Raw genomic sequence first — 22,431 nt, forward strand, 5'->3', positions numbered from 1 at the left:
CCAACCCACTGCCCCACGTATATCTACTCAAGTTCTGTCTCCATCATGAACTCTGAGCTCAGGGGACATCGGGCCTTTTTACCTGCCCAACATCTGTTCTCCCTTCTCCTGGAAGCCAAAGGGGACTCTGGCTTCCTTTGTGAAAACCATCCCTACCCCACTCTGGGCCCAAGTGGCTTGCATGGAACTGTCCACCAACTACTCCACCAACTTCAGGAGCAACCATGTGACCAGGTCTGGCCAATGAGAGCACCACAATTCCCTGGGCCACAGAGATTGGTCGAGGGCAAGGAATGTGACCTGATTGGGGGAGGAGCACGTACTGTGGATTCTGGCAAAGCAAAGCTTTCTCTCTCTTCCGCAGAAGACAGAGGAAGAGACTCTCACCCTTCTTGTGGCTGGAGGGGTGTTGGGAGGTGACCTATGGAAGTGTTGCAGTTACTCTGCTGCCATACATGAGGAGGGTGACTGGGAGCCACTGGGAGACCAATTTTGACACTGAAGAGCAGAGAAAGGAGAGTGAGACAGAAGCCAGGTGTCTGATGTGAGCTGCTGGATCAAACCATACCTGAAGAAAATGAGGGATGCATTTTTCATTTAGCAGAGTTCATAGCTTATTAGAAGCAAAGGTGAGATGTTTTGTGTCTCTTCTAAATGATATATAAGGGAGGAGTGAGAATGTCATGTTCTAAAGTTCTTTTAGCACTTAGAATAACATGTTCCCTGAAAGGAGCCAAATAAGTGACTGAGATAATCTTTTTATGCCTATGTTGTCTTATTTACACACACACACACACACACACACACACACACAGCATCAGTAAGTGAGTGCAACAGGAGGCATCTCCATGCAATTTTTTTTATTGTTTCCATACAGCCACTTGGAAGTTAGGCCTGGAAAATACCACACAGAAGCTGCTCCCTCCAGCATAACGGGGAGCACTGCTGTCACCACTGTTTCCACCTGATGAAGACAACTTGGTCTGGAACATGTTACCAGCTGTAACGGCACCGAATGGGCTGGAGAAAATCGGAACAAGAAGTCACATCTTGGAAACCCTGACTCAACGTAGACAGTGGGCTGGAAAGCAGGGAGGAGCGTCCATCTGGGGCAGATTTACAATCAAGTGCTTGTGGAATTCACCCGGTGACTCTTAACCAGGGCTGCCCCTCGAGCCCCTGTGTGAGTTTTTAAACTATGTCCATCCCCTAGATCCAACCCCACAGCATCTGCTTCGGCAGGACCGGCGGGGGCGGGGAGAGAACATCTGTAATGTGTTCTTAATCTCAAGAGTTTATTCTGACGCGCACGCCTAGTTAAGAATTTCAGGATTACGCATCAGGACATTCCGTATAACTGGAAATGTAACTGTGAGATTTTAAACAAGAACGAAGTACCGCGATGAGAAATTCTCCACAAATAAATCAAAAGCATTGTGAGGGAGAAGAGCTGAGACACCGTTTCAGGGGACATGTTTGCCAGGCTCGGGCAGGGTTCAGGGTGCAGATGGACAAGAGGACTGAAGGACACTCCCAGGCTGACCCTCCGTCCCCACTTCCTACTTGCACCCAGAAGTTTCTAGGTGTGTTCATACTGAGATCAGATCATCTGTCAGTACCTGTAATTACTTGTTTCAAGTCATCCCTTTCCTTTTTATGAGCCCACATGACTTTTTCCCCCCGGCTTAGGTTCGTTTATCAAATGCTGGCTGAGGGCCTGCTAAGCTCCAGGGGCTGGGACAGCCCTTCACCAACTTGAGAAGTTCGCTGGCAGGTTGGAGAGAGTCGGAAAGCAGGGAACCACCACGCAGTGACAGAATGCAACCCCCAGGCAGGACGCTGGGGCATGTTGGGACAGGAGGGGGGTGGGATGACCACCTAAGAGACCGGGGGTCTCTGAAAGGGTGAAGAGCCTTCGTCATTGAAGGGCAGAGCATGTGGACGGCAGGAAGACGTGGCCGAGTCAGGGGGGTCCGGGCAGCGGCGCCCACTCCGGAGAAGCGCCGGGTGCCCGAAGCTCGTTTCTCCACGTGGTACTGTGCACAGAGGCTCGTCGGCCTCCCCCGTGTTCTCTCTTTTCTGAAAAAGAAAATGCCTCCGCCTTGATGAGGACGCGCACGTCAGTGGCCCAGCGCAGCGCGGGGCAGCCGGCTGAGCCCTCCGCACCGTGCGGTGGGCAAACGCGCCATTCCACTGCCGTCCACCGGCGGGGAGCAGGAGGGGGGATGACAAGGCCAGATTTTCACAGCACGTAGCAATCGCCTGGCCCTGGTCACCGGGCACTGTCCCTGTGTCATTCTGGAAAAGACTAGCAGGGTTGGTGCGGCCGGCGGGACTTGGGACTCCGAGGCGAGGGTGCCCTCTGGTGGCCAGAGGCGGGCGCCGGGAAGTTGGAGACCTTCCCTGCCCTTGAGGCGCCCAGGGGCACACCTTCTTCCTACACCTTCCGTCATCAAAGGACCGGTCCTGCTCAGGCACAGCCCGCAGGGCTGCCATCTCGGGAGGCAAGAGTGGGAAGAAACACGTCCCTTACGGCAAGGGGAGCCTTTTAAACCTTTGAGAACGTATTCAACAGAAAGTGCTTTGTGCTCAGGCAGAGCCAGAAAAGGGCGGCTTGGAGGAAAGGTTTCTTTTGTTCCTCTCCCTCGGGAAAGGTCGGATTTTCTTCTCAAACCACTGGATCACGAGGTCTTAAGGAGGCCCTAGCTGAGGGTCCAGAGTTTTTGACATATTTTCAAGGGGGTGTGGCATCTCCAAAGGGCTAAGACCCCCAAGGGATCACGCCTCCTGAAATTCTATGGAAACTACACGTTCAAAGGTGGTCCCCTTGAGTCATTAGAGGTCCCCAAACTCTGTTATTAATAACCCAAATATCCACTCCTAGGGGAAATGAGGAAACAAGAAGAGGCTCGGTAGCCTAGGGGCGCTTTCTTTTTTTTCTTTCCTATATGCAGTTTATGTTGATGTTGAGGCAAGCATTACTTCTGGAAGTAATAGAAAAAAGAAAAAGAAAAAAAATGTACCGTCTTATGTGACGGATTGCTAATAATCACGAAGTAAGGCAAGTGGTCAGTTTTCTGGTAATCAGCAAGTGGCCTGCAGGGAAATTTACTTGGATTTGTGAAAAAGCTTCAGCACTGTTGGACTATTTCACCACGTGCATACATGTATTATTTATTACAAAAAAGAGTTGTAATTTTTTAAAAACAGGGCAACTTAACTTTGCATTTGGTCTAAAAAAACTTTACTGAGTTTCAGGCATTGTGCTAAGCTCTGAAGATACAGAAATGACTAAGGTGGTCTCTGCCTTCCAGGAATTCATGGTCTAGTTCAGGGCTTCTCCAACTTGACTGCGCTTCCAAATCGCCTGCAACTGTTGCGTGAGTGTCACCTATGGCTGTCGAACAAATCAGCCCCAAACTCTGCAGCTGAAAACCACAAACATTTATTATCTAACGTGGTGGCTGGGAGTCAGGAATCCAGGAGTGACTTAGCTAGGTGATTCTGGCTCTGGGTCTCTCATGAGGCTGCAGTCATCCATCCGAAGGCTTGACTGGGGCTGATGGAGTCACTTCTAAGACGTCGCACAAACATGGCTGTTGGCCGGGGGCCTTAGTTCTTGGCCACGTGACCCTCTCCACAGAGTAACTGCTGAGTGTCCTCACCACATGGCAGCTGGCTGCCCCCTCTCCCCGCCAAGAAAATGATCCTGGAAACATGGAAGCTGCAATGTCTTTTATGACCGAGAAGCCCTGGCAGTCAGATTCCATCACTTCCACTATATTGTTTGTTAGAAACATGTCACTAAGTATAGCCCACACTCGGCCAGGAGGATTAGGTTCCACTGAACAGGCAGTACCAAGGAATTGGGGGCCATACTGTAAAACCACATCTTGTTAAAATGCATAATGTGAATTAGCAGGTCTGGGAGAGGAGCCCAAAGTTCTGTATTTCCAACACGCTCCCAGGTGAGAACACTGCTGTTGCATCACACGGAGTAGAGAGGGAATCAAACACATGCAAAGAACAACAGCTCGGATCACATCTTCGGAGCTGTACTGCTTGCAAGAATAACATCCTCTGTCGTTCTGGCATCATCTTTGGGTGGCGTCCAATTTTAAAATCACATTTCCCCTGAAAGGTCAGAGCAGTAAAGTAAGGGGAAGGCAAGATTACCCTGTTAATACATGAGGACAAGCTGTAATGAAATAAAAAACAATCAGAGGGGGATTCAGAAAATCTCTCTGGTCTTGTTCTGGAAGCTCTCGGAAGCACAAGGCATCAGCCATCGATTCCGAAGGGGACGCTACACAAACAGCAGCAAATCTGGGCTTTTAATAAGGATTGTACAAAGTGCCTTCAGATGCCTATGGCTCCGGACTGCCATGTTTACAAAATCAGCTCTGACACAGGAGGGCAACAAACAGCACCAGCGTCTCAGATCCAGGCTTCTGGATGCTCTGCTGGCTGGAAGGATGTTCCCCATTCAACAGCCTGGATAGAAATGTGCTTTCAAATACAGCATAAAACTCGACGTCCTGTATTGCTTTATTGCTAGGATCCACAAAGCATAAGATTTACCCCTTTAAAGTGTACGATTCAGTGGTTTTTCTAGTGCATTCACAAGCTGTGCAATTATCACCATCTAATTCTAGAACATTCGTCACCTCAGAAAGGAACCCCACGTCCATCAGCAGTTACTCCCCATCCCGAGGCAACCAGGTATATTTTCTGTGTCTATGGATTTGCCTCTTCTGGAATTCTCATGTAAATGGAATCATACGTGTGGCCTTTTGTGTCTTGCTTCCTTCACTTAGCATAATTATTTTTATTATTATGGTGGTAAGATATGTATAACATAAAATTTACCATTTTCACCATTTTCGTGTGTCGAGTTTAGTGGCATTGTGGACAGTGTTGAGTGACCATCACCACCATTCACCTCCAGAATTATTTTCATCTTTCAGGACTGAAACTTTGTAACCAAGCCCCAGGTTTTGTAAGGTTTATCCACATTGTAGCATGTCTCAGTACTTCATCCCTTTTTATGGCTGAATAATATTCCACTGTGTGGACAGACCACATTTTGGTTATCCATTCATCAGCTGATGGACGTTTGGGTCATTTCCACTTTTTGGCTATTGTGAGTAATGTTGCTACGAATATTCATGTACAAGTATCTGTTTGAACATGTTTTCATTCCTTTTGGGTTTATACCTAGGAGAGGAGTTACTGTGTCATAATCCTTAATTCTATGACCGTTACTTCTGTTTATCTGTCTGAGGAACTGCCAGACCATTTTCCAAAGGGGCTCCAACATCTTACAATCCCACCAGCGGTGTATGAGAATTCCAGTTTCTCCACTTCCTCACCAATGTTTATTGTTTTCTTTTTGATTTATTGTCTTTTTGACTGTAGCCAGCCTAGCGAGTGTGAAGTGGTACCTCATGGTGTTTTTTCTAATGACTAATGATGTTGAGCACCATTTCATGTGCTATTGACCATCTGTATGTCTTCTTTGGAGCCACATCGATGCAAATCCTTTGCCTGTCTTTAATTGGACTATTTGTCTTATAGTTGAGTTGTAAGAGTTCTTTACATATTCTAGATATAAATCCCTTATGAGATATATGATTTGCAAATATTTTCTCCCATTCTGTGAGTTGTCTTTCACTCTCTTGATAGTGTCTTTCAAAGCACAAAAGTTTTTATTCTGACAAAGTCAAATATTTTGATAAAGTCCAATTTACCTATTTTTTTCTTTTGTTGCACGTGCTTTTGGTGTCACATCTAATCCAAGATCACATAGATTTACCCTTATGTTTTATTCTAAGAGCTTTAGAGTTTTAGCATCAACGTTTAGATTTTTTAGTCCATTTTGAGATCATTTTTGTATATGCTGTGAAGTAAGGGTCCAAAAGGGTTCTTTTGTGTGGATATAAAGTCTGTTTTAATCATCAGCAAAAAGCATAAAGAATGGCCTTCCTTTGGTTTCCTGGTAGCACCTTCTCTCTCTCTCTCTCTCTCTCTCTCTCTCTCTCTCTCTCTCTCTCTCTCTCTCTCTCTTTCTTTTTCTTGGCTGGAAGGTTTTGAGTGTTATGGCAAAACAGTTTGTACAGACCAGGGGCCCAGGGGCTCATCCTGGCTTGGTAGCATCCTTACAATAAATGTCCACTGAATTTTGCTGAGAAGCACACAGGAGTAGTCTTGAATGACTAGTTATGTGAAAATGACTTCTAACTATTTCTTCATTCATTCCCATCAACAACGATTTATTGAGCACCAATTATCTGGTCAGTGATTAAAACAAGGATTCCTGCCTCACCGAGCTTACATTCTTGCAGACAAGAAACTAACAAGTAAGTATATTATATAATATGCTAGAAGGTGTTAAGAGCAATGGAGGGGAAAAGCGCAGAGCGGAGCAAGGGGGTGGGGTTTGCAATTTTGAAAAAGGAGTTCAGGGTGGCTTCCTTGAAAAGGTGACATTTGAGCAGAACCTTCGGAGTTGCTGAGGGATTTGACATGTGGATACCTGAGAAAGAGTGTTCCAGGGGGAGGGCAGCCACTGCAAAGACCACAAGGCAGAAGCGAGCCTGCAGGCTGGGGCAGAGTGAGGCAGGAGGAATGGGATCACATAGGGTCTTGTAAACCGTTTTACAGACTTTGCCGTTCAGTCTGAGAAAACTGGGAAAAGCCGCTGGGAGGTTCTGAGCTGAGAGCTAACACAGTCTGGCTCACGGTTCGGAGGCTCACGCTACCTGCTGGGTTGAAAATGGATTGCAGGCGGGTGAGGATAAGGCAGGAAGGAGAGTTAGAAGGCTTCTCACGTAACGCAGGTGAGAGAGGAGGGTGGCTGGACCCCGAGGGGCAGCAGTGAAGCCAGTGGAAAAGGGTTGGTGGACATGATGGCCTGGTCACCTGGATGGGAGTATAATGGAGGCAGGTGTCAAAGGTGACGCCAGAGATTCGGCTTGAGAGTGAGAGCACAGAGCTGCCATTACTGTGACGGGGAAAGCCACTGGGGCAGGCGGAGCTTGAGATTCTCTTCAACTTCCAAGCAGAGGGGTTGGGTGGGAAGTGGGAATTTGGACAATGAGCATTCTGGGGTGGTGAAACACATGTGAGCAAATCGGCCCCGTGGTGGGATGAGACACCAAGGAAAAATGACAGACAGGTGGGCCCAAGGACCTCAGCCCGGGGTCACGCGCATTGAGAGACCTAGAGAAAAGGGAGAACGGCCCAGTTGGGGGTTTCCACAGCAATTCTGCAGCTGTTTAAAAACACACTGACCCTTCCCTCCCCGTCTCCCTTCTCCTCCTTTCCTGTTTCCTTCTCCTTCCCTCCATCTCATCTCCCTTCCTTTAAATGGGCACCTAGAACATACCAGGAACTGGAAAAGATGTTTTGCCCCCAAGAAACGCATGGTCTTATATAGGAAAGACGCAAAATGCACACATAGAAAATCACACCAACACGAGGCCATAGCTGTGGAGGAAGGAACTCGGCTTTTCAGTTGTTCACCAACTACACTAAACCACACTCCAGATGACTGGAACCCAGCACAAAAGAGTCTGGAAGCTCAAATGGTCTTTCACCGTCCTCTCCCTTGTTGGATTTATTACAGTTATTATCATCAGATTCATTTCCTGGAGCACATAAAATTGAATTCACTCTTGGCTTAGGAAAAGAGAGGACTAATCCAAACTATGGGGGCGTCCACTGCCCTTCAAAACTGAACCCCACTGAGACAGGTCACGCCCCAACACACGGAGCTAATCAACCCAGGGTGTGGTGACGGCCCAGCCTTAGTGACACTTCTCTTCACCACAAGAAGCTTACTCTGCAAGCTGGGGTCGGGGGGTCCCAGTCCAAACTCACACTAGAATCACCTAGAAACCACTGGAAGCCATTCTGATCTAGTATCTTCGGTTTACAATCTCACAATTTGTAAAAAGTTCCTCAGGACATTCTAATGTGCAGAGAGAACCACGGTCCAAGGTTTTTCAAAAATAATGTGAAAATTGGCAAATCATAAAATATTTCAACACACTATGAAAATTTTAGACCATGTTGGTCCATTCCTTTGGTAAGAGACCTAAAGGAAATGATGAGAATACAACTTGGCAAATAATTGCAACTTAGTATATTCTCTGATGGAAGTAACCTGCCCTCAATCCACAATGCAAAATAGAAACAATGAGTCTTTTACTTACTTGATGAACTTGACAGTCCTGCTTTGTCAATATTAAACATCCCTGCGCTTTAAATTACCTTCTGTTACCAGTAAACTCAAATATTTTTCTCTTAGGTTCCTATAACTTTCCTCATGATTCACTCTTGATGTTTTAGGAAAAAATTAGCTACCGACCAAACAAGGACCAGCTTGGTTTGTTGTAATTGGAACACACCTGGTGAACTGGCATTCTAAGGACTTAAAGCAGCACAGAAGAAAAGCAACACTGGAGAGTTTTATTAATGAAAAAAAACCTCTCGCAGTTTATTAACAAAATTCACATGAACAATGTAACTTCAGAACCAGCCTAACCGGGCCTCGTCCTGTTTCTAAAGAGAGACTAAGTCGGTTTTCAGAGATAATAAAACAAGGCCGCAGACCACAAAGTCGGACAGTTGAACAGGCACTAGAGAAAGTAATCGCCCTATAATAACCTTTCAACGTCCATGGGTCAAAATCCACCGCGGAGGGCAGACTAAATGCCCCATCCCCGAATTTAAACATGCGACGCACGAAAAGCCGTGATTTTTCAAACACCTTCGAACTAGGCTGTCATTATGCTGAATCAGTGGAATTCCACCGAATATGCACAGCTTCCCCCGCTTCTTCCTTTCCACGGAGCCCGAAAACCCTCAGTCGTGGAGACAGATTGGGGCTTTGCCTCCTGTCTCATTGCGGGCAGAGCTCGCAATAAGGCCTTTTCTCGGAAGCCCGATGTCATAGAATCGGCTTCTACGCACGCGTGTCGGGCACCGAGTCCTTGCTCTGTCACAATAACTGTACATTTCCTTTGCTGCCAATGTCACCTGTTAAATCACTATCATCTTTTATAGACAGGGAAAAGTGGACATACCTTAAAATCTTTCTGATAAATATATCGCGGTGCTGCATCCGGCCTGGATAACCCTCTTCAAAACGGCATACGCTGGCGCCTGTTAACAACACGCAAACAAAAGAAACACGTTCAACGTTCACTGTTAGTTGTGAGATCCAAGCCTGGCATGGCACCGCTGGGACTTCTCTGGGTAGGAAATAAGAGCTAAGAAACAATTTATTTTAATGCGGGGGGAAAAAAATCTATTCAAATGAGAATAGATTCCGCTACTGCCAAAGCACTGAGCTGTCTGGTTTCTCACCAGAACAGGAAAAAAAGCTGTTAGCGAATAGGATGAGGGAGGAAGCAAGAAATGAGATTCCTGGTTGGGAGCAATGCGTTTGCGTGATTTTGGCCAAAGCAGGGGACTGCATGGGCTTCCTGTCTTTGATGGTCACGCTGAAATCTAGTTTTCTGGGAACGGAAACCTTCCTGCCCCTCCACCTTCCAAAGAGGTGCCCAGAGCACCACAAGCGAACAGTAAAGGTTGGTCTCACCAGTTCTGCGTCGTGTTCTAGGCCTGTGTCATGGTGCTCCAGCTCTTCATCCCGAAATTTCTTGATCACCTTGTTAAAGAAATCGAAGCAAGTCAGCACCCCACCTCTCCTGCTGTGCTGGCTAATTTTGGAGGCTAAAGCCTCATATGATTGTCTAAGACAGCAGCAGGCAAACTTGTAAGCTGTAGGGTCCCCATCGCAGCTACTCAGCTCCGCCACTGTGGAGAGGACAGCAGCCATGGACATGTAAATGGTTTACAGAAACAGATGGTGGCCATAGGCCATAGTTTACCAACCCCCGATGTAGGCTTAAAAACACAAAACACACAAAAAAACTCGTTCCCTTATCTACTGTGGAAACTTAACCGAGGGTATCTCTTAGTTCATGTATTTGATCTGAGGGGTTCGTGCTCGCAGCATTTGCTCCATCTACCAACCATCCGGAAGTGGAGGGAATGCAGGCCCGGGCTCAGGAGACACGGGTTCGAGTCCCAGCTCTGCCCCGTGCGACCAGGGCACGCGGCTTCAGCTTTCTGTGCCTCAGTGCGTCTGCCGAGACTTCTAAGGTCCCTCGCATTCTACTTGTCCCTTCTTACCAAACTGCGTTTGCCCTGTGCCTTTCCCCAGCCCCTTGCAAGAGTGTAGCCACATACACACCTGAAGCAGCTCCTCATACTTTTCTGGGTCCTCCTCCATCAGTGTCCTGATCTGGTTGTTGTAGTGACGTGCAATAGACTCCTCCACGGCCACGGTACACGCCATCGCTCCCTCCTTCCCAAGCAGGGCGGTTCCCGCACCTGGAATTGTCAAACCCCGAGCGGTAGAAGATGGGACTGACTGACACCCGTGAGGTCACAGCAGGCCAGGGCTTGTCAGCCTGGGCACTAGGAACTTTGGGCTGGGCAAGGCCTTGCTGTGAGGGCCGCCCTGAGCATCGTAGGATGTCCAGCAGCGTGCCTGGCTTCTATCCACTAGAGGCTGGTGGCGTCCCCAGAGGGGACACCAAAAAAGGCTCTAGATATTGCCAAGTGTCCTCGGGAGCAGCTCGCCCACGTTGAAAACCACTGTTCTAGGTGGTACTAGGTGAGCGTGATAAACCTTGAATCACACAGGGAGAGTGCTATTCTCTTTTCAAAGCCTTCTGATTACGGCAAGGACACAGTCATCATTCGGAGTATGTTTTGATCCTCCTATGCCATTTACTCTATCCCTCTTTAAGAGTGAGCAGATCTCAGGTTTAGAACCTTTGTCAGGGCACATTATCGGGCTACCGTGGAATTACTCTTCCTTCCCCCACCCCCCATTATTTATTTTTACTGTACCTTCTATTTATACAACTATGATTTTAAGATTCTATCTTAAATAAATATAAGTGAAAAAAGCAAGTCAATTTAATTTTAGAAAAATATGCAGCAAGTAAAGAGAGGCTGCAGGAGGACAGAGCAAGAACGGTGAAGCGGTACTTAAACAATTTAATCATCCCCGACCCCTCAGCTCCCAGGAGCTCTTCTGGACAGACACGCACCCAATGCAAACCCCACCACGTTCCAAAACGGCATCAGAATCGTCGGCCGGACCCTGAATGTAACCATCAATTCATTGAACTTTTTCAAGTGGTCCTTTTCTTGATCCCACATTTTCTGTAAGAAACATAAAGACACGTCAGCATTCTCAATAGGCCGCCTGCTATACCCAAGGAAGCTACGTGCCCTGTCCATGAGCCACGGCTCTGGCCGAAGCCCCTCAGACCCACAACGTGCCTACTCAAGGAGATGCGTCCACCCCCCTGGGAATGAGATGTTCAGCTCATTTCCAAATCAGGAGGGCAGAATGAGCTACTGTGTAGTTTAGCTATTAGCTATTGTGTAGTTTCCTTCCAGATTGCTAGCACGTAAGTACGTATCATTTACCACAAAGGAGAAAGGGAGGATGACTCTAACAGCTAACAAAGGCACTTCCAGTGCCAGGCGCTGTCGAACCGCTTTATGTGGGCAGCTTATTTAAGCTGCACGACCATTCTGTGAAGGGCAAACTATCATTATCCCCATTATACAGATAAATAAAGTGAGGCACAGAGAGGTTAAGTAACTTGCCTTAGGACTCAGAGCAGGCAATTTAACTTGGCTGAGTGTCTGTTACGTGCCAGGGATGGTATTAGATGTTCTACAGGAGCTCATTTATTCTTCACCAAAATCCAATAAGGTAGGTGTTATCAGCCCATTTTGCAGATATGAAAATGGAGACCCAAAGGTCATGTGACTTCCCCAAGGGAAGCAGGAGGTGGGAGAGTTGGAATGTGAAGCCAGGTCTGTGTGACTACAAAGCCCAGGCCTCTCCCTCTGCGTCTCAGTATAAAGTATCTCCACTGGGGGCAGGACCACAGCCTCTCAGAAACAGCTACTTCCGTTGAATGTGGTGTTTCTCAACCCCTTTTTCATTATCACCTACCCCCACCAGGAAATTTTTCCCCCCTTCTTCTGCCTACCTCCCCCCCCACTCCGGTTCAAGCGGTTGTTTCTCAGTCTAGCTGTATAGGACACAGCTCCCTGGCCCATGTGGTATTATGGCCTTGTGCTACCCCCGGCTGGGCGGTCAGTCATCAGTTGCCGGTCAGCCGCTCACAGCAGCTCAGGGCAGCTCTCGCCTGCTGCCAGCCGCTCACGATGGCTGCTGGCCACTCCCGCTGGCCACTAGCACTCAGCAACTGACAGCAGCCCAGCTCCAGGGAGAGCTGTTGTTCATAATCTTAGCTGTAGGGGGCGCAGCTCACGGGCCCATGTGGGAATCGAACCGGCGGCGTTGGCGTTTGGAGCACAACTCCAACCACCTGAGCCACCAGGCCGGCCCCAGAAATGTTACTACTACAGACACACCGTGTATCTGTTTATGTACTACATGTCTATCTGTGCTCCCTACATAAAAATAATATGCTTTTCACTGCCCCCTATATCCAATTTTCACCCTCTTGAGGACAACAGCATGTCCCTTGAGAATGCAAGACCTACTGGGACTCATTACCTGAAGGGGAAGGATACTTCCCCTTCGCCTCCCCATTGAGTAGACAGGCTGAGAAAGCAGCGCTCACCTGAATGACGGGCCCCACACTCGACCGACCCAGGACGGCCATCTGCCCCGCGTAGATGCGGTTCGCTCCGTATTCCCCTGCATGATCCACCCGGAGGATTCGGTGCACAGTTGCCCGATTGATATTGTCTGCGAGCATTCCTGAACTGCAAAACCTGACAAGGATCCTTCTTCCATAAGCTGCAATGCAAGTGTTTATTGTTCGTTACTCTCAGGTAAAATTGAGATCTTTCCTTTTACAGACACCTTAGAGCAAAGGGCACAACTGAGTCCCCTGCAGGTCCATCTGCAGGTGCCACCAGCGTATTCTGTTTAACCTGCAGTGTTTTTGTTTTTGTTTTAAAGTGAATTTGTTACCAACACTTAACACAGAAGCTTTTTAGCTAACGATCTGGATTTCTGGCTTCACTTTTAAGTGTATGAAGATCTGGAAATTCTGAGCCTGCCCTCTCCTCAGGCAGGTAATGTGGCAACTGTCCAGATGGGCGTGGTTCTCAAGCTCACCCAACCCCTTCTGGTCCACTTTGTTCCCAACGCTGCTGCACAGAACTTCCAAGGGGTCTTTCAACTGCAGGGATGTTCCTCCCCAGCCGATCTCTGGGACGGGCGCACTGATATTTTTAAAAAGCTCTGTGTATGAATCTTCTCTGCAGCCAAGGCTGGGAACGATAGATTTACGTTCTCTTCAAACACCCACATCCGTGGGCATCTGACGTCGAGAAATGAGCCTCAGAACTCAGGTTTCCCCTCATTATGGTAGGTAACCAATTCAACCAAACTCTTCTTGCCTTCAAAATGTAAATTCTTCAGGACAGATTTGATATTGCCTTTAAAAATCTTCTAATAGTAACAACTTGATTTATTCTCTGAGCCGTATGGGGGCACCCCAGAAGTTTTTTTCCCCTAAGAGAAGGGTTTTGTAATGTGTTTAGGTGTGTAAGGTCTTATCAGCCCATTTTGCAGATATGGAAATGGAGACCCACAGAGACCATTTAGTTTGTAATTTGAACTTTGACCTGTACTGGTACCATCTTGGGGGGTTCCAAGGCTCTTGTGTGTGACTAGTATGTCTTTCATAGATACTTCTTTTCATTTAAGCTAACGTCAACACCCAGAATTTCATTCTGGGCACATCTATAATTTTTTCATTAAAGACTTGAGTGCTTTGGACACAAAGTGATGGGGTAGGCCGGGTGGAATTTGGGGTGGTTCTGCATGTGAACTTTCTGGCCATGTGGGGTTTTAAAGGCCTCACTCTAAACAAAGGAGCGTGGACATAGGGGTCTGAAGCATGGTGACCCAGCTTTGATCTTGAACTCTTCTGAAAACCAGCTCCATCCCACTGAGTGTATTTGACTCAAGAAACTAGATGGAGTCTAGGAACTGGACACCAAGAAATGGATGCAGTCCAGGTTTTACCACAAGTAATGTACCACTCAGTTCTGTGCCTTCAATGGGTCACTGTGGTCCGCAGCCATGTTTTTATGCGGAGAACAACTTGAGACATTTGACAAAGGCAAGGTAGCCTTCCTAAGATTTTGCCTCCAAGTTCAAGGACTGCTCTTTCCATCAACCTGATCTCCCTGCAGAAAGACGGGGTCCAGGAATTGAAACTGAAAACGATGAGCTAGCTCTGGTTCTCAAAATAAACTTGTTTGCTTGTTCTTTCGTTTGTTACTTCCATCCAAAAACGTTGTTAATGGGAAAGAACTTTAAAGACAACCCAGTACTCAGCTTTCAAAAAAAACCATATACTGAAAAATAGCAAGGGGCCGAGTGCATAGGAAGAGTTCAAACACACAGCTGACTTCTGATGGGTAGGATTATATTTATATTAAAAACACATCAGACTGTTTCCTAGCATTGCACCATCTTTCCAGATTCAGGCACCTCAGCAAGTTTTGGGGGGTGATATGGGAAGGATCGGGTATTGTAATATTTGTCATTTCTATCTTTGCACCATCTCTGCAAGGTGTCTTTAATAAGTATGGATGGACCGTAGAAAAGGCAGAGCTAGAGTCAGAAAAAACGTGTTCTGTCTGAAACGCTAACCTTAAACAAATCACAAGTGCCATTTCTGACGTATAAAATTGGTAATAACCAGGTCATTTCCTTTTTAAGGGGAAACATACACTAAAACCTTTCTTTTTTACATGATAACTGAGTTATCATGTAGATAAAATGAGATACAGGCATGAAAGTAACTTTACAAATGGAACCGAATGATTCTTGTTATGTTCCTTGGCTCAATAAAGGAGCATCAAAAGTCACGTTCAACAATCCTCTGAGTTTTGCCTGCATTGCCACACACTTTTAAATAAATTTCAGAAAAAATAAAACATACTTGAAGCTCAGTGCTAGAAGCACTCGAATGCATTATTTTATATTTGTGTTTTCCCAAAGTGTGAAATACATACCAGTGGTGATACCTGGGAGATTTTAAGTGGCATATGGGAAGGTCTTATGGGGCTTATGAATGTGCACTACAAAACACCCATGGAGTTGAGTTATTCTTTTTAAAATTCTCTTCCAATCCTTTTGATTTCATCAAGGAAACTGCCTCAGTTTACAGCAGATATATCTTTAACATCTTCCTAACACTTGCTCATCTCCCCTTTTTACCAGAAAGATACTCTTGGGCTGGAGCCTTGTGGACAACAGTATATAATGCAATTTAATAACTTTTTGTTTTCAGCATATTTATTTTTTATGACTCCTCTATTTGGGGCAGGCGATACAGGTCATCTGTTTACCATAAGGATTTAGTTTCCCTGAAACTACTTAATTTAAAAATGGAACACAGTTATAGGAAAAAACACACATTAAATAAGGAAAAATACACGTGGTATTGCTAGAAGGCAAAATTATGAAGATGGTACGCGAACGATGTAACTTTGAGAGAAGGACCTCACAATCTTCTGAGGCAGCTCCGATGAAACAAGAGAAGGAGAAGAAGCCAGGATTCAAACCCAAGTCTCCCTACTCCCAATTCGACGCGCCTTCCACTACCCTGGTGCCTCTCAAACTTTCTAAAGCACACGAATCACGCCAAGGACTTGTTAAAATACTACAGATTCTGTGACCCTGTGGGTCAGGCAGGGCAGGGACCTGAAAATCTGCTTTTCTAGCAAGTTCGGGGGTGGGAATGGGGGAAGCAGACGCTGCTGGTCGTATGACTACACTTTGCCTGGCAAGGCCCTGAGGGTTGGCAACGAAGACACCCCTGGGACGCTGAACTGTCAAGGTCGCCAACTGTCTCCATCCCAGAACGCTGACCACACCTGCAGTGACGTCCAGGCACAGGTGTGTCATTTCCCAACGCGCCAGCCCTGAGGAGCCGCCCCGCAGCGTCACCTCTGAAAACCACCCCTTTCTCGCCCCGCATTCCCGTTGCCCACTACAGGGCCCATCCCGCCGCCCGCACCGGTGTTTCGTCTCCCCGTCGCAGCCCTGTGACATACTGACACGTCTCCCCCGTGACCTCTCCGGCCCAAACCCCAGGCGAAAATTCCCGAGCTTGCCGGCCCAACGGAGGATCGCAGCCGCGCTCCCCGTTTACCTGAGAGGGGCCGTGGGGCGCCCGTACGCAGCCACCACACGGAGCAAGTCGCCACCGCCCCGGCGCAGCTCATTGCGACAGTACAGCAACCACTGCTTTGAGCGAAGCGCGCCAAACGTCCCCTTGCGCAGACTGATGACGCACGACAGACGTAAGGGAGATGGAGCCCGCCCTTGCATTGGTGGAAACGCCCCTAGGCCCCTGCTTCCATTCGATTGGTTGGAAGCGGCAAATGAAAAGCTTCAATTGGATGCGGTCACTATCAATCACTCAAAAGCTCCACACGATGGAGCCTTGCGTTGCCATGGAGATGAGCATGCGAACTTGTTCTTTCAAAGATGGACAGGGTAAAAATTTCTCACCTAAATTCCTGGGAAAGAGGACCATGAGGGAATTATTTATTGGCATAATCATCGTACTGTCTGCTTTACCAACAAGGAAGATTTTTCTTTATGTATATCCTACATCCACTTTTAAAATAGTAAAAGTTACATGCTAAAATTAAATTCACATGGCCAATAGTGTGATCTCTAGGTGTTGGGGCTGACAGACGACTTAAAATCTCTTCCTAGTCCTTTTCTCTGTTTTCAGGTTTCCTACAGAGAACATATATCGTTATTTTTGTGTCCACTTCACTGTTAGTGTGGGCTTATTATATTGGTGCAAATTAGTTTCTTGGGGGATGGAGTGAGGAGGGGAGATTTAGCAACATATACCATACTTTAAAAAGTGCATAGCCAATGTGTCAATGCAGATTCATCAGTTGTAACAAAGGTACAACTCTGATGGGGGAATGCTGACAATGGGGGAGTCTGTACAAGTGTGGGGACAGGGGGCATATGGGAAATCTTGGTACCTTCCTCTCAATTTTGCTGTGAATCTAAAACTGCTCCAAAAATGAAGTCATAAGAAAAACTATTTTGTTGGAAATGTTTTCAAAATGCATATCCACTGATATAGCTATCCAGCTTCTGGGGATCTATCCAAGAGAAATAATTTTTCGAATGTATAAAGTATGTATGTGAGGGCAAAAAATCAAAAATGCATATCTGGAAAGATATACAAGTATATAACAAAACATGTAATACAGGTAACTTCAGAGGGTTGGGATTGTGAGAAGGTGGCTTTCATTTTCTACTTTACACCCTTGGATTATAATTATACACTTCTTTTTCCTCTCTGGTTCTAGGGAAAGGCCAAGAACTTTACAAACTGTTAGAGTTTTCCCTGATCACTTATTTGCTGACAAGAAACCTTCATGGATTCAAATATATACAATCACATTAAACAAAACCTTCAAGACTGTCTAATCAGTAGTTTTAATGTGCACTGGTTAATGAGAGCTGCACTTAAACAATTATACAGACATCACTTGAAGTTATTAACGTTACCAAAATATGTGAAAACATTCAAGTAGAAGGTATGCAAATTAGCAGCATTTAACTACAACAAATATATTAGCATATTTTAGTATCAGTTTTATAATAGGGAAAGAAAACAAAGCTTCTATCACACACACAGAGAGAGAGAGAGAGAGACAGAGAGAGAGAGAGAGAGAGAGAGAAACCTGAGAAACCTGATTGTCCTCAGAAGCAGGAAGACAAGAACATTATATAAATACACCAGGCAGACATGCCAACAATTAGAATTTTTAAAAAGTAAGGGTGGAATGAACTTTTGTTTACTCAAAATGCCATGATGCTAGTTATTAGACTGAGAAAGTCATAAGCCTTGAGCGACCAGCCAGATGGAGCTCAAGGCCGTGAGCAGATTCACCAGCCCAGTGAATCTGCTGTCTACTCCCCATCTGACCGGGGTGCTGCTGGCCACTGGCACGTTCTTCACCTCCACCAAGTTCACTGGGGACATCTACAAAGAGCTCCTCATCTCCTTGGTGGCCTCGCTCTTCATGGGCTTTGGGGTCCCCTTCTTGCTGCTCTGGGTTGGCATCTACATATGAGATCCTAAGGACACCGAATCCCTGCTTTTGTAAATTAATTTTTTTTTAGCTATTTCTGCAAGTGTCCCACCTGCTGCTGACAATAAAGGCAGATGTGTGACCCACCCCCCAAAAAAAAAGTCATAAACCTCAACAAAGACAGGAAAAGCTAGAAAAACTTAGTGGTCTCAAAGGTACAAAAACATCCCATTAATGCTACCTTTGTGAAAGGAAAGAAAGTGGTCCGGCAAAGGGACAAATAGGCAGATATGTGGAAGCTGTGGTAAGCTTGCCCTGCTGCACAGACCAAAGAGCCAGTCATTTTTGAGTAATGTGGGAGGGGGTGGGAAATATTCTTAACAGCAGCAGCTTTCTAAAACCTGCACCCAGCATGAGATTCCAGGGCACCTCCAGGAATGGTTTAGAGCCAGGAAAAGGAAGGAAGCTTCCAACGGTCTGTGACAAAACTCAAGTACTTTGAAAACAATTCTGAAGATATAAAAATGAAAATTGACTGCATTAAACAATAACTTAGGCTCACATTAAAAGGTTCAGAGCTATGAACCTTTTATACCTCCATTTTTGGTATAAAAGCTTCAACGGCTTCATAAGTCAGTTGTTTGGTAGAGTCACTGAGTGGCTGGTCAACAGGCAAAGACTTGGTGTTTGAACCTGCTTTTTTAAGTCACTAAAGCCCTAAGGAGCTGACCAATCGTTGCTGCCATCCTGTAGCAACCCTTCTCCTCCGAAGGCTTCGTCTAGGCCATCACTTTCGGTAAGCTTATGATGAGGTATTTAGTGCATACTTTTTACTGTAACGGAAATCTTGAGATTGCATGTTTTATCACATAAAGGCACATGCATTTAAAATTTTAAGCACAACTAATGGTAACCCTTAAAATATGTATATGTGTATTTAAGAAACGAATATTCAGTCTAGATTGGTCCACTGGCACAGGCAGACGTGCAATACACATCCCCCAAACACTTTTGCACAGAAACCCACGACTCAAATAAATACTACAGAGCCTTTTCCAGCCTGGCTCTGAAATGACTGTGCTTCAGAAACAGAGACCTCAGTGCTGGAAGGGAAATGGCATTTGGAAGAGTGAGAGACAAATTCTGTCTGCCTCTTAATGTGGATGGCACAAGGCCTTCTGCCAAGTCTCTGAAGTCAGCCCTAGAAGGGAACTGAAGGCTTGTGAATATCCAGCCCCTTGAAGGCAGCTTTCCTGAGTAATAAGGTGGTGGCAGAAGGCCCCAGGAGCTGACCAATCGTTGCTGCCATCCTGTAGCAACCCTTCTCCTCCGAAGGCTTCGTCTAGGCCATTCAGAGACTTACACGGCAGGAATGGCTTTTCTCTCTCATCACTCAGTCGCTGAAACTACATAAGCATCCTCCTCCATGTAGCCACTGTCTGTTCCAAACATCATGATTCAAGGCTTTATCTTCATTAAAAAAAAAAAAAGGAGGTCTCATTTTAAGTCTACAGAACCATTCAAAGGGTCACCACTGCTTCTTAAGGAACACTTCTCAGCCTAAACCCCTAGAACCAGCCTCATGAACGGATGATCTCTACAGCTGACGTTAAAAGATGACACACAGACGCTTTCACAAATACAAAAGGTCTCCTCCTCCATTTTTGGTATAAAAGCTTCAACGGCTTCATAAGTCAGTTGTTTGGTAGAGTCACTGAGTGGCTGGTCAACAGGCAAAGACTTGGTGTTTGAACCTGCTTTTTTAAGTCACTAAAGCCCTAAGTACAGGCTGCGTTGTGTAAACACGGCCACCGGAGCTGCACGCACCTTCAGGAAAGGGCCGAACTCCAGAAAAAATATTTTCAAACATTTCTCTTAAAACGCAGGTGGGCGTTGTAGGCTTGGCAGGTCACTAAGTCAGCTTATACGCAACAGGCAGCAGTGTGTTCACCACCAGTCGAATCACTTCCTCACATCCCGCTGGGCTTCCGTTAGTTTCTGGATTAAATAACGCTTGTCGCGACTTTCCTGAAAAAAGAAATAGGTTCCAGAACACATTCGGTATATTTGGAAACAAATATCATCATTTCGACCTAATAAATTACCTGTCTGACTCAAGAGCAAGGGTCCTAAACGTGGGACAATTGTAATGGCCTCCCAACTGGCCTGCCTCTTTCGCTCCTGTCCCTTCCACAGCCCCGTCCACAGAGCGGCCAATCATCTTTTAAAAATGTCCATCACACTTGTACTTCGCACCCTCCAATGGCTTCCTAGCGTGCTCAGAAGTGCACCCATACGTCTGACGAGCGCCCTCAGGCTGTGTTGGGACCCGGGCTGCTATTCCAGCATCATCTGGCCTCCCCAGCCTCCCTCCTGACCCCCAGCAGCCCCGTTCGTTCCCTCACTCTAGCCTCTGCCAGTTACTTTAATCGGTAAGACCTCCCATCATCGGTTCCTCATCATTCAGCTCTCAGCTATACAATGTCGCCTCCTCCAACAGGCCTCCAGTGGTCACCCTCTACAGCAGCAGAGGGCCCCCTTGTCACTCTAACTCCCGTGTTTCTGTTCTCTTCATAGTGGTCTTCGCTATCAGAATGTATCTTTTTTCTTTAGCAGACTTGTCTCCCTTCTTCACCACTGTAACCCAGCACAGTGTATGTCATATATCAAGCTCAATATACACGAGGAAGGAATGAATGAGTCCGTGAATGAATGATGTTGGAGGTGGCCCGGCTTGCAGGCAGAGTTTTGGGGGAGTGGTAGGGGGAGGGGAACCGCAGCGTTCCTGGGGAAAGTGTCGGTTCCGAAATGCCCAATGGGTCTGCATGCTTCCTTACCAGGGACAGCTGCTCTCGGAGCTGGACGACCACCCGTTTGTGTGCTCCGGCCAGGGCGATGAAATAAAACATAATGAGGCTGCAACACAAGGCGGACAGGTCACTAGGGAGCTTGCACCCTTTGGAGGCCACTAGAAAAACAGCCCGCCACATTTTACCTGGAACAGTTGGGACTCTTGCTCGAAAAAGAAAACCCCCATCTCTCGCAAGCAGAGGGCATCAGAAACAGCCAGAGGGTTTTTATTTGGCAGTGGCCGCAGAGACTGTGTGTGATACACCTTGCTTTTTAAAGTTACTATTAAAAGTTGTTGATATTCCCCCCGGCACACGCAACATGACAGGCAAAGACAAGGAGCTGGTCCAGGAAGTCAGCTCAGCTCAACATGAGCTGGCTGTGGATGAACCCTGTGGAAGCTCTTTGGCCTCAGTTTCTTCATCTGTACAATGGGGATAATACAGTAAAACCCAAGCCTAAGATAACATAGTTTTTAATCAAAGCAATTGGCAATGGTTCCTGTTTCCTGTGCAGCCCCAGATCTCACATGGGGGGTGGTTGAAATTGTTATCTTTGGGGAGCAGGACAAGTGCAGGGGAGGGCAAGCCCCCAGGCAAACAGCAGGTAAGCTCATTCCATGAAGGGGAGGTGGTTTCTTGTCCGATTTCCCCAGACAGAGCTAAGGAAATGAGGGCCATTGGAAATCAGTGACACCAACCATACTCTTTCGGAAGTCCCCATAGCCAAAGATGAGAATGGTTCCCCAAGATGAGTGAGTGGGTACATTTACAGAATGGGGGGGGAAGGAATCCGTGAATATTGACGGACTGCAATGAGAACAATGTCTAGCACACAGTAAACCCTCAGTACACATCCATGATTAGAATTACTTTAACACCCCAAACGAATCACTGTGCAGCAAAAACCCTTGTCATTCTCACATGTAACACTTGTCATTTACTCAGCCTTTAATGGCCCAGTTCTCTGCTAAGCACTTTATGGGCATCACCACATTCCCTTCTGCTCACAACCTTATGAGGCACCGGCCATTCTTATCCCCTTTTTCCAGGTAAGGAAACTAAGGCTCAGAGAGGACAGGTAATGACCAAAGGCCAGACAGCTTATTCATGGTAGAGCCAGGGATCTAGTGTATGCTCCTAATCTCGTCATCTTCTCTCTGCCCAGGAATCAGTTCCTTTTTCAAAGAGCGAGTGATTTTGTGAATAGTCAGTAACATGAATAACAGTCAACATTTATTGGGTTTTATGTCGGATATTGGGTAAAGTGCCTTACATGTGGGATCTTACTGCTCAATGACCCCCTGAAAGAATTACTATTATTGTGCCCATTTTAGAGATAGGAAAGTGAGGCTCAGAGAGGCTCAGTAACATATCGAGAGCAGAAGGTGAGCTCTCGCTCCCCAGTGGAGAG

At 46.5% G+C, this 22,431-nt stretch overlaps 3 protein-coding genes across 4 annotated transcripts in view; 1 reads left to right on the forward strand and 2 right to left on the reverse strand.

The window, feature by feature from the left end:
- Positions 1–828: 828 nt before the first annotated feature.
- On the reverse strand, positions 829–16,407 carry COQ7 (coenzyme Q7, hydroxylase). The gene is made up of 7 exons (XM_033101896.1): positions 16,251–16,407; positions 12,693–12,871; positions 11,133–11,247; positions 10,265–10,404; positions 9,608–9,676; positions 9,090–9,168; positions 829–4,134 (listed from the first exon to the last, which is right to left on the reverse strand). The coding sequence occupies exons 1-6, from the start codon at positions 16,321–16,323 to the stop codon at positions 9,091–9,093; spliced, it is 654 nt and encodes a 217-aa protein (XP_032957787.1). The 5' UTR covers positions 16,324–16,407; the 3' UTR covers positions 829–4,134; position 9,090.
- Positions 16,408–17,582: 1,175 nt separating this feature from the next.
- Positions 17,583–18,744, forward strand: LOC117019812 (transmembrane protein 258). The gene has a single exon (XM_033101988.1). The coding sequence runs from the start codon at positions 17,998–18,000 to the stop codon at positions 18,208–18,210; it is 213 nt and encodes a 70-aa protein (XP_032957879.1). The 5' UTR covers positions 17,583–17,997; the 3' UTR covers positions 18,211–18,744.
- A 213-nt stretch (positions 18,745–18,957) lies between these two features.
- TMC7 (transmembrane channel like 7) overlaps positions 18,958–22,431 on the reverse strand; it is a 40,431-nt gene continuing 36,957 nt past the window's right edge. For both annotated transcript variants that reach the window (XM_033101986.1, XM_033101987.1), the window contains 2 exons: positions 21,006–21,084; positions 18,958–20,196 (listed from right to left, as the gene is read on the reverse strand). In XM_033101986.1, coding sequence (XP_032957877.1) covers positions 20,131–20,196; positions 21,006–21,084 — 145 coding nt within the window. In that variant the 3' untranslated portion in view covers positions 18,958–20,130. The remainder of the gene's footprint in view (positions 20,197–21,005; positions 21,085–22,431) is intronic.

Source organism: Rhinolophus ferrumequinum, assembly GCF_004115265.2.
Source record: "Rhinolophus ferrumequinum isolate MPI-CBG mRhiFer1 chromosome 15 unlocalized genomic scaffold, mRhiFer1_v1.p scaffold_54_arrow_ctg1_1, whole genome shotgun sequence".
Lineage (NCBI taxonomy): Eukaryota > Metazoa > Chordata > Mammalia > Chiroptera > Rhinolophidae > Rhinolophus > Rhinolophus ferrumequinum.

Bases quoted from the DNA above. Each gene is read 5' to 3' on its own strand.
- COQ7 (XM_033101896.1), bottom strand. From the start codon at position 16,323: ATGAGCTGCGCCGGGGCGGTGGCGACTTGCTCCGTGTGGTGGCTGCGT. The intron at 10,405-11,132 runs GTGCGTGTCTGT...TGACAATTCCAG, and splicing joins CGTGGTGGGGTTTGCATTGG to GTGCGGGAACCGCCCTGCTT. The intron at 9,169-9,607 runs GTGAGACCAACC...TGTTGTTAACAG, and splicing joins TAGAACACGACGCAGAACTG to GCGCCAGCGTATGCCGTTTT.
- LOC117019812 (XM_033101988.1), top strand. From the start codon at position 17,998: ATGGAGCTCAAGGCCGTGAGCAGATTCACCAGCCCAGTGAATCTGCTG.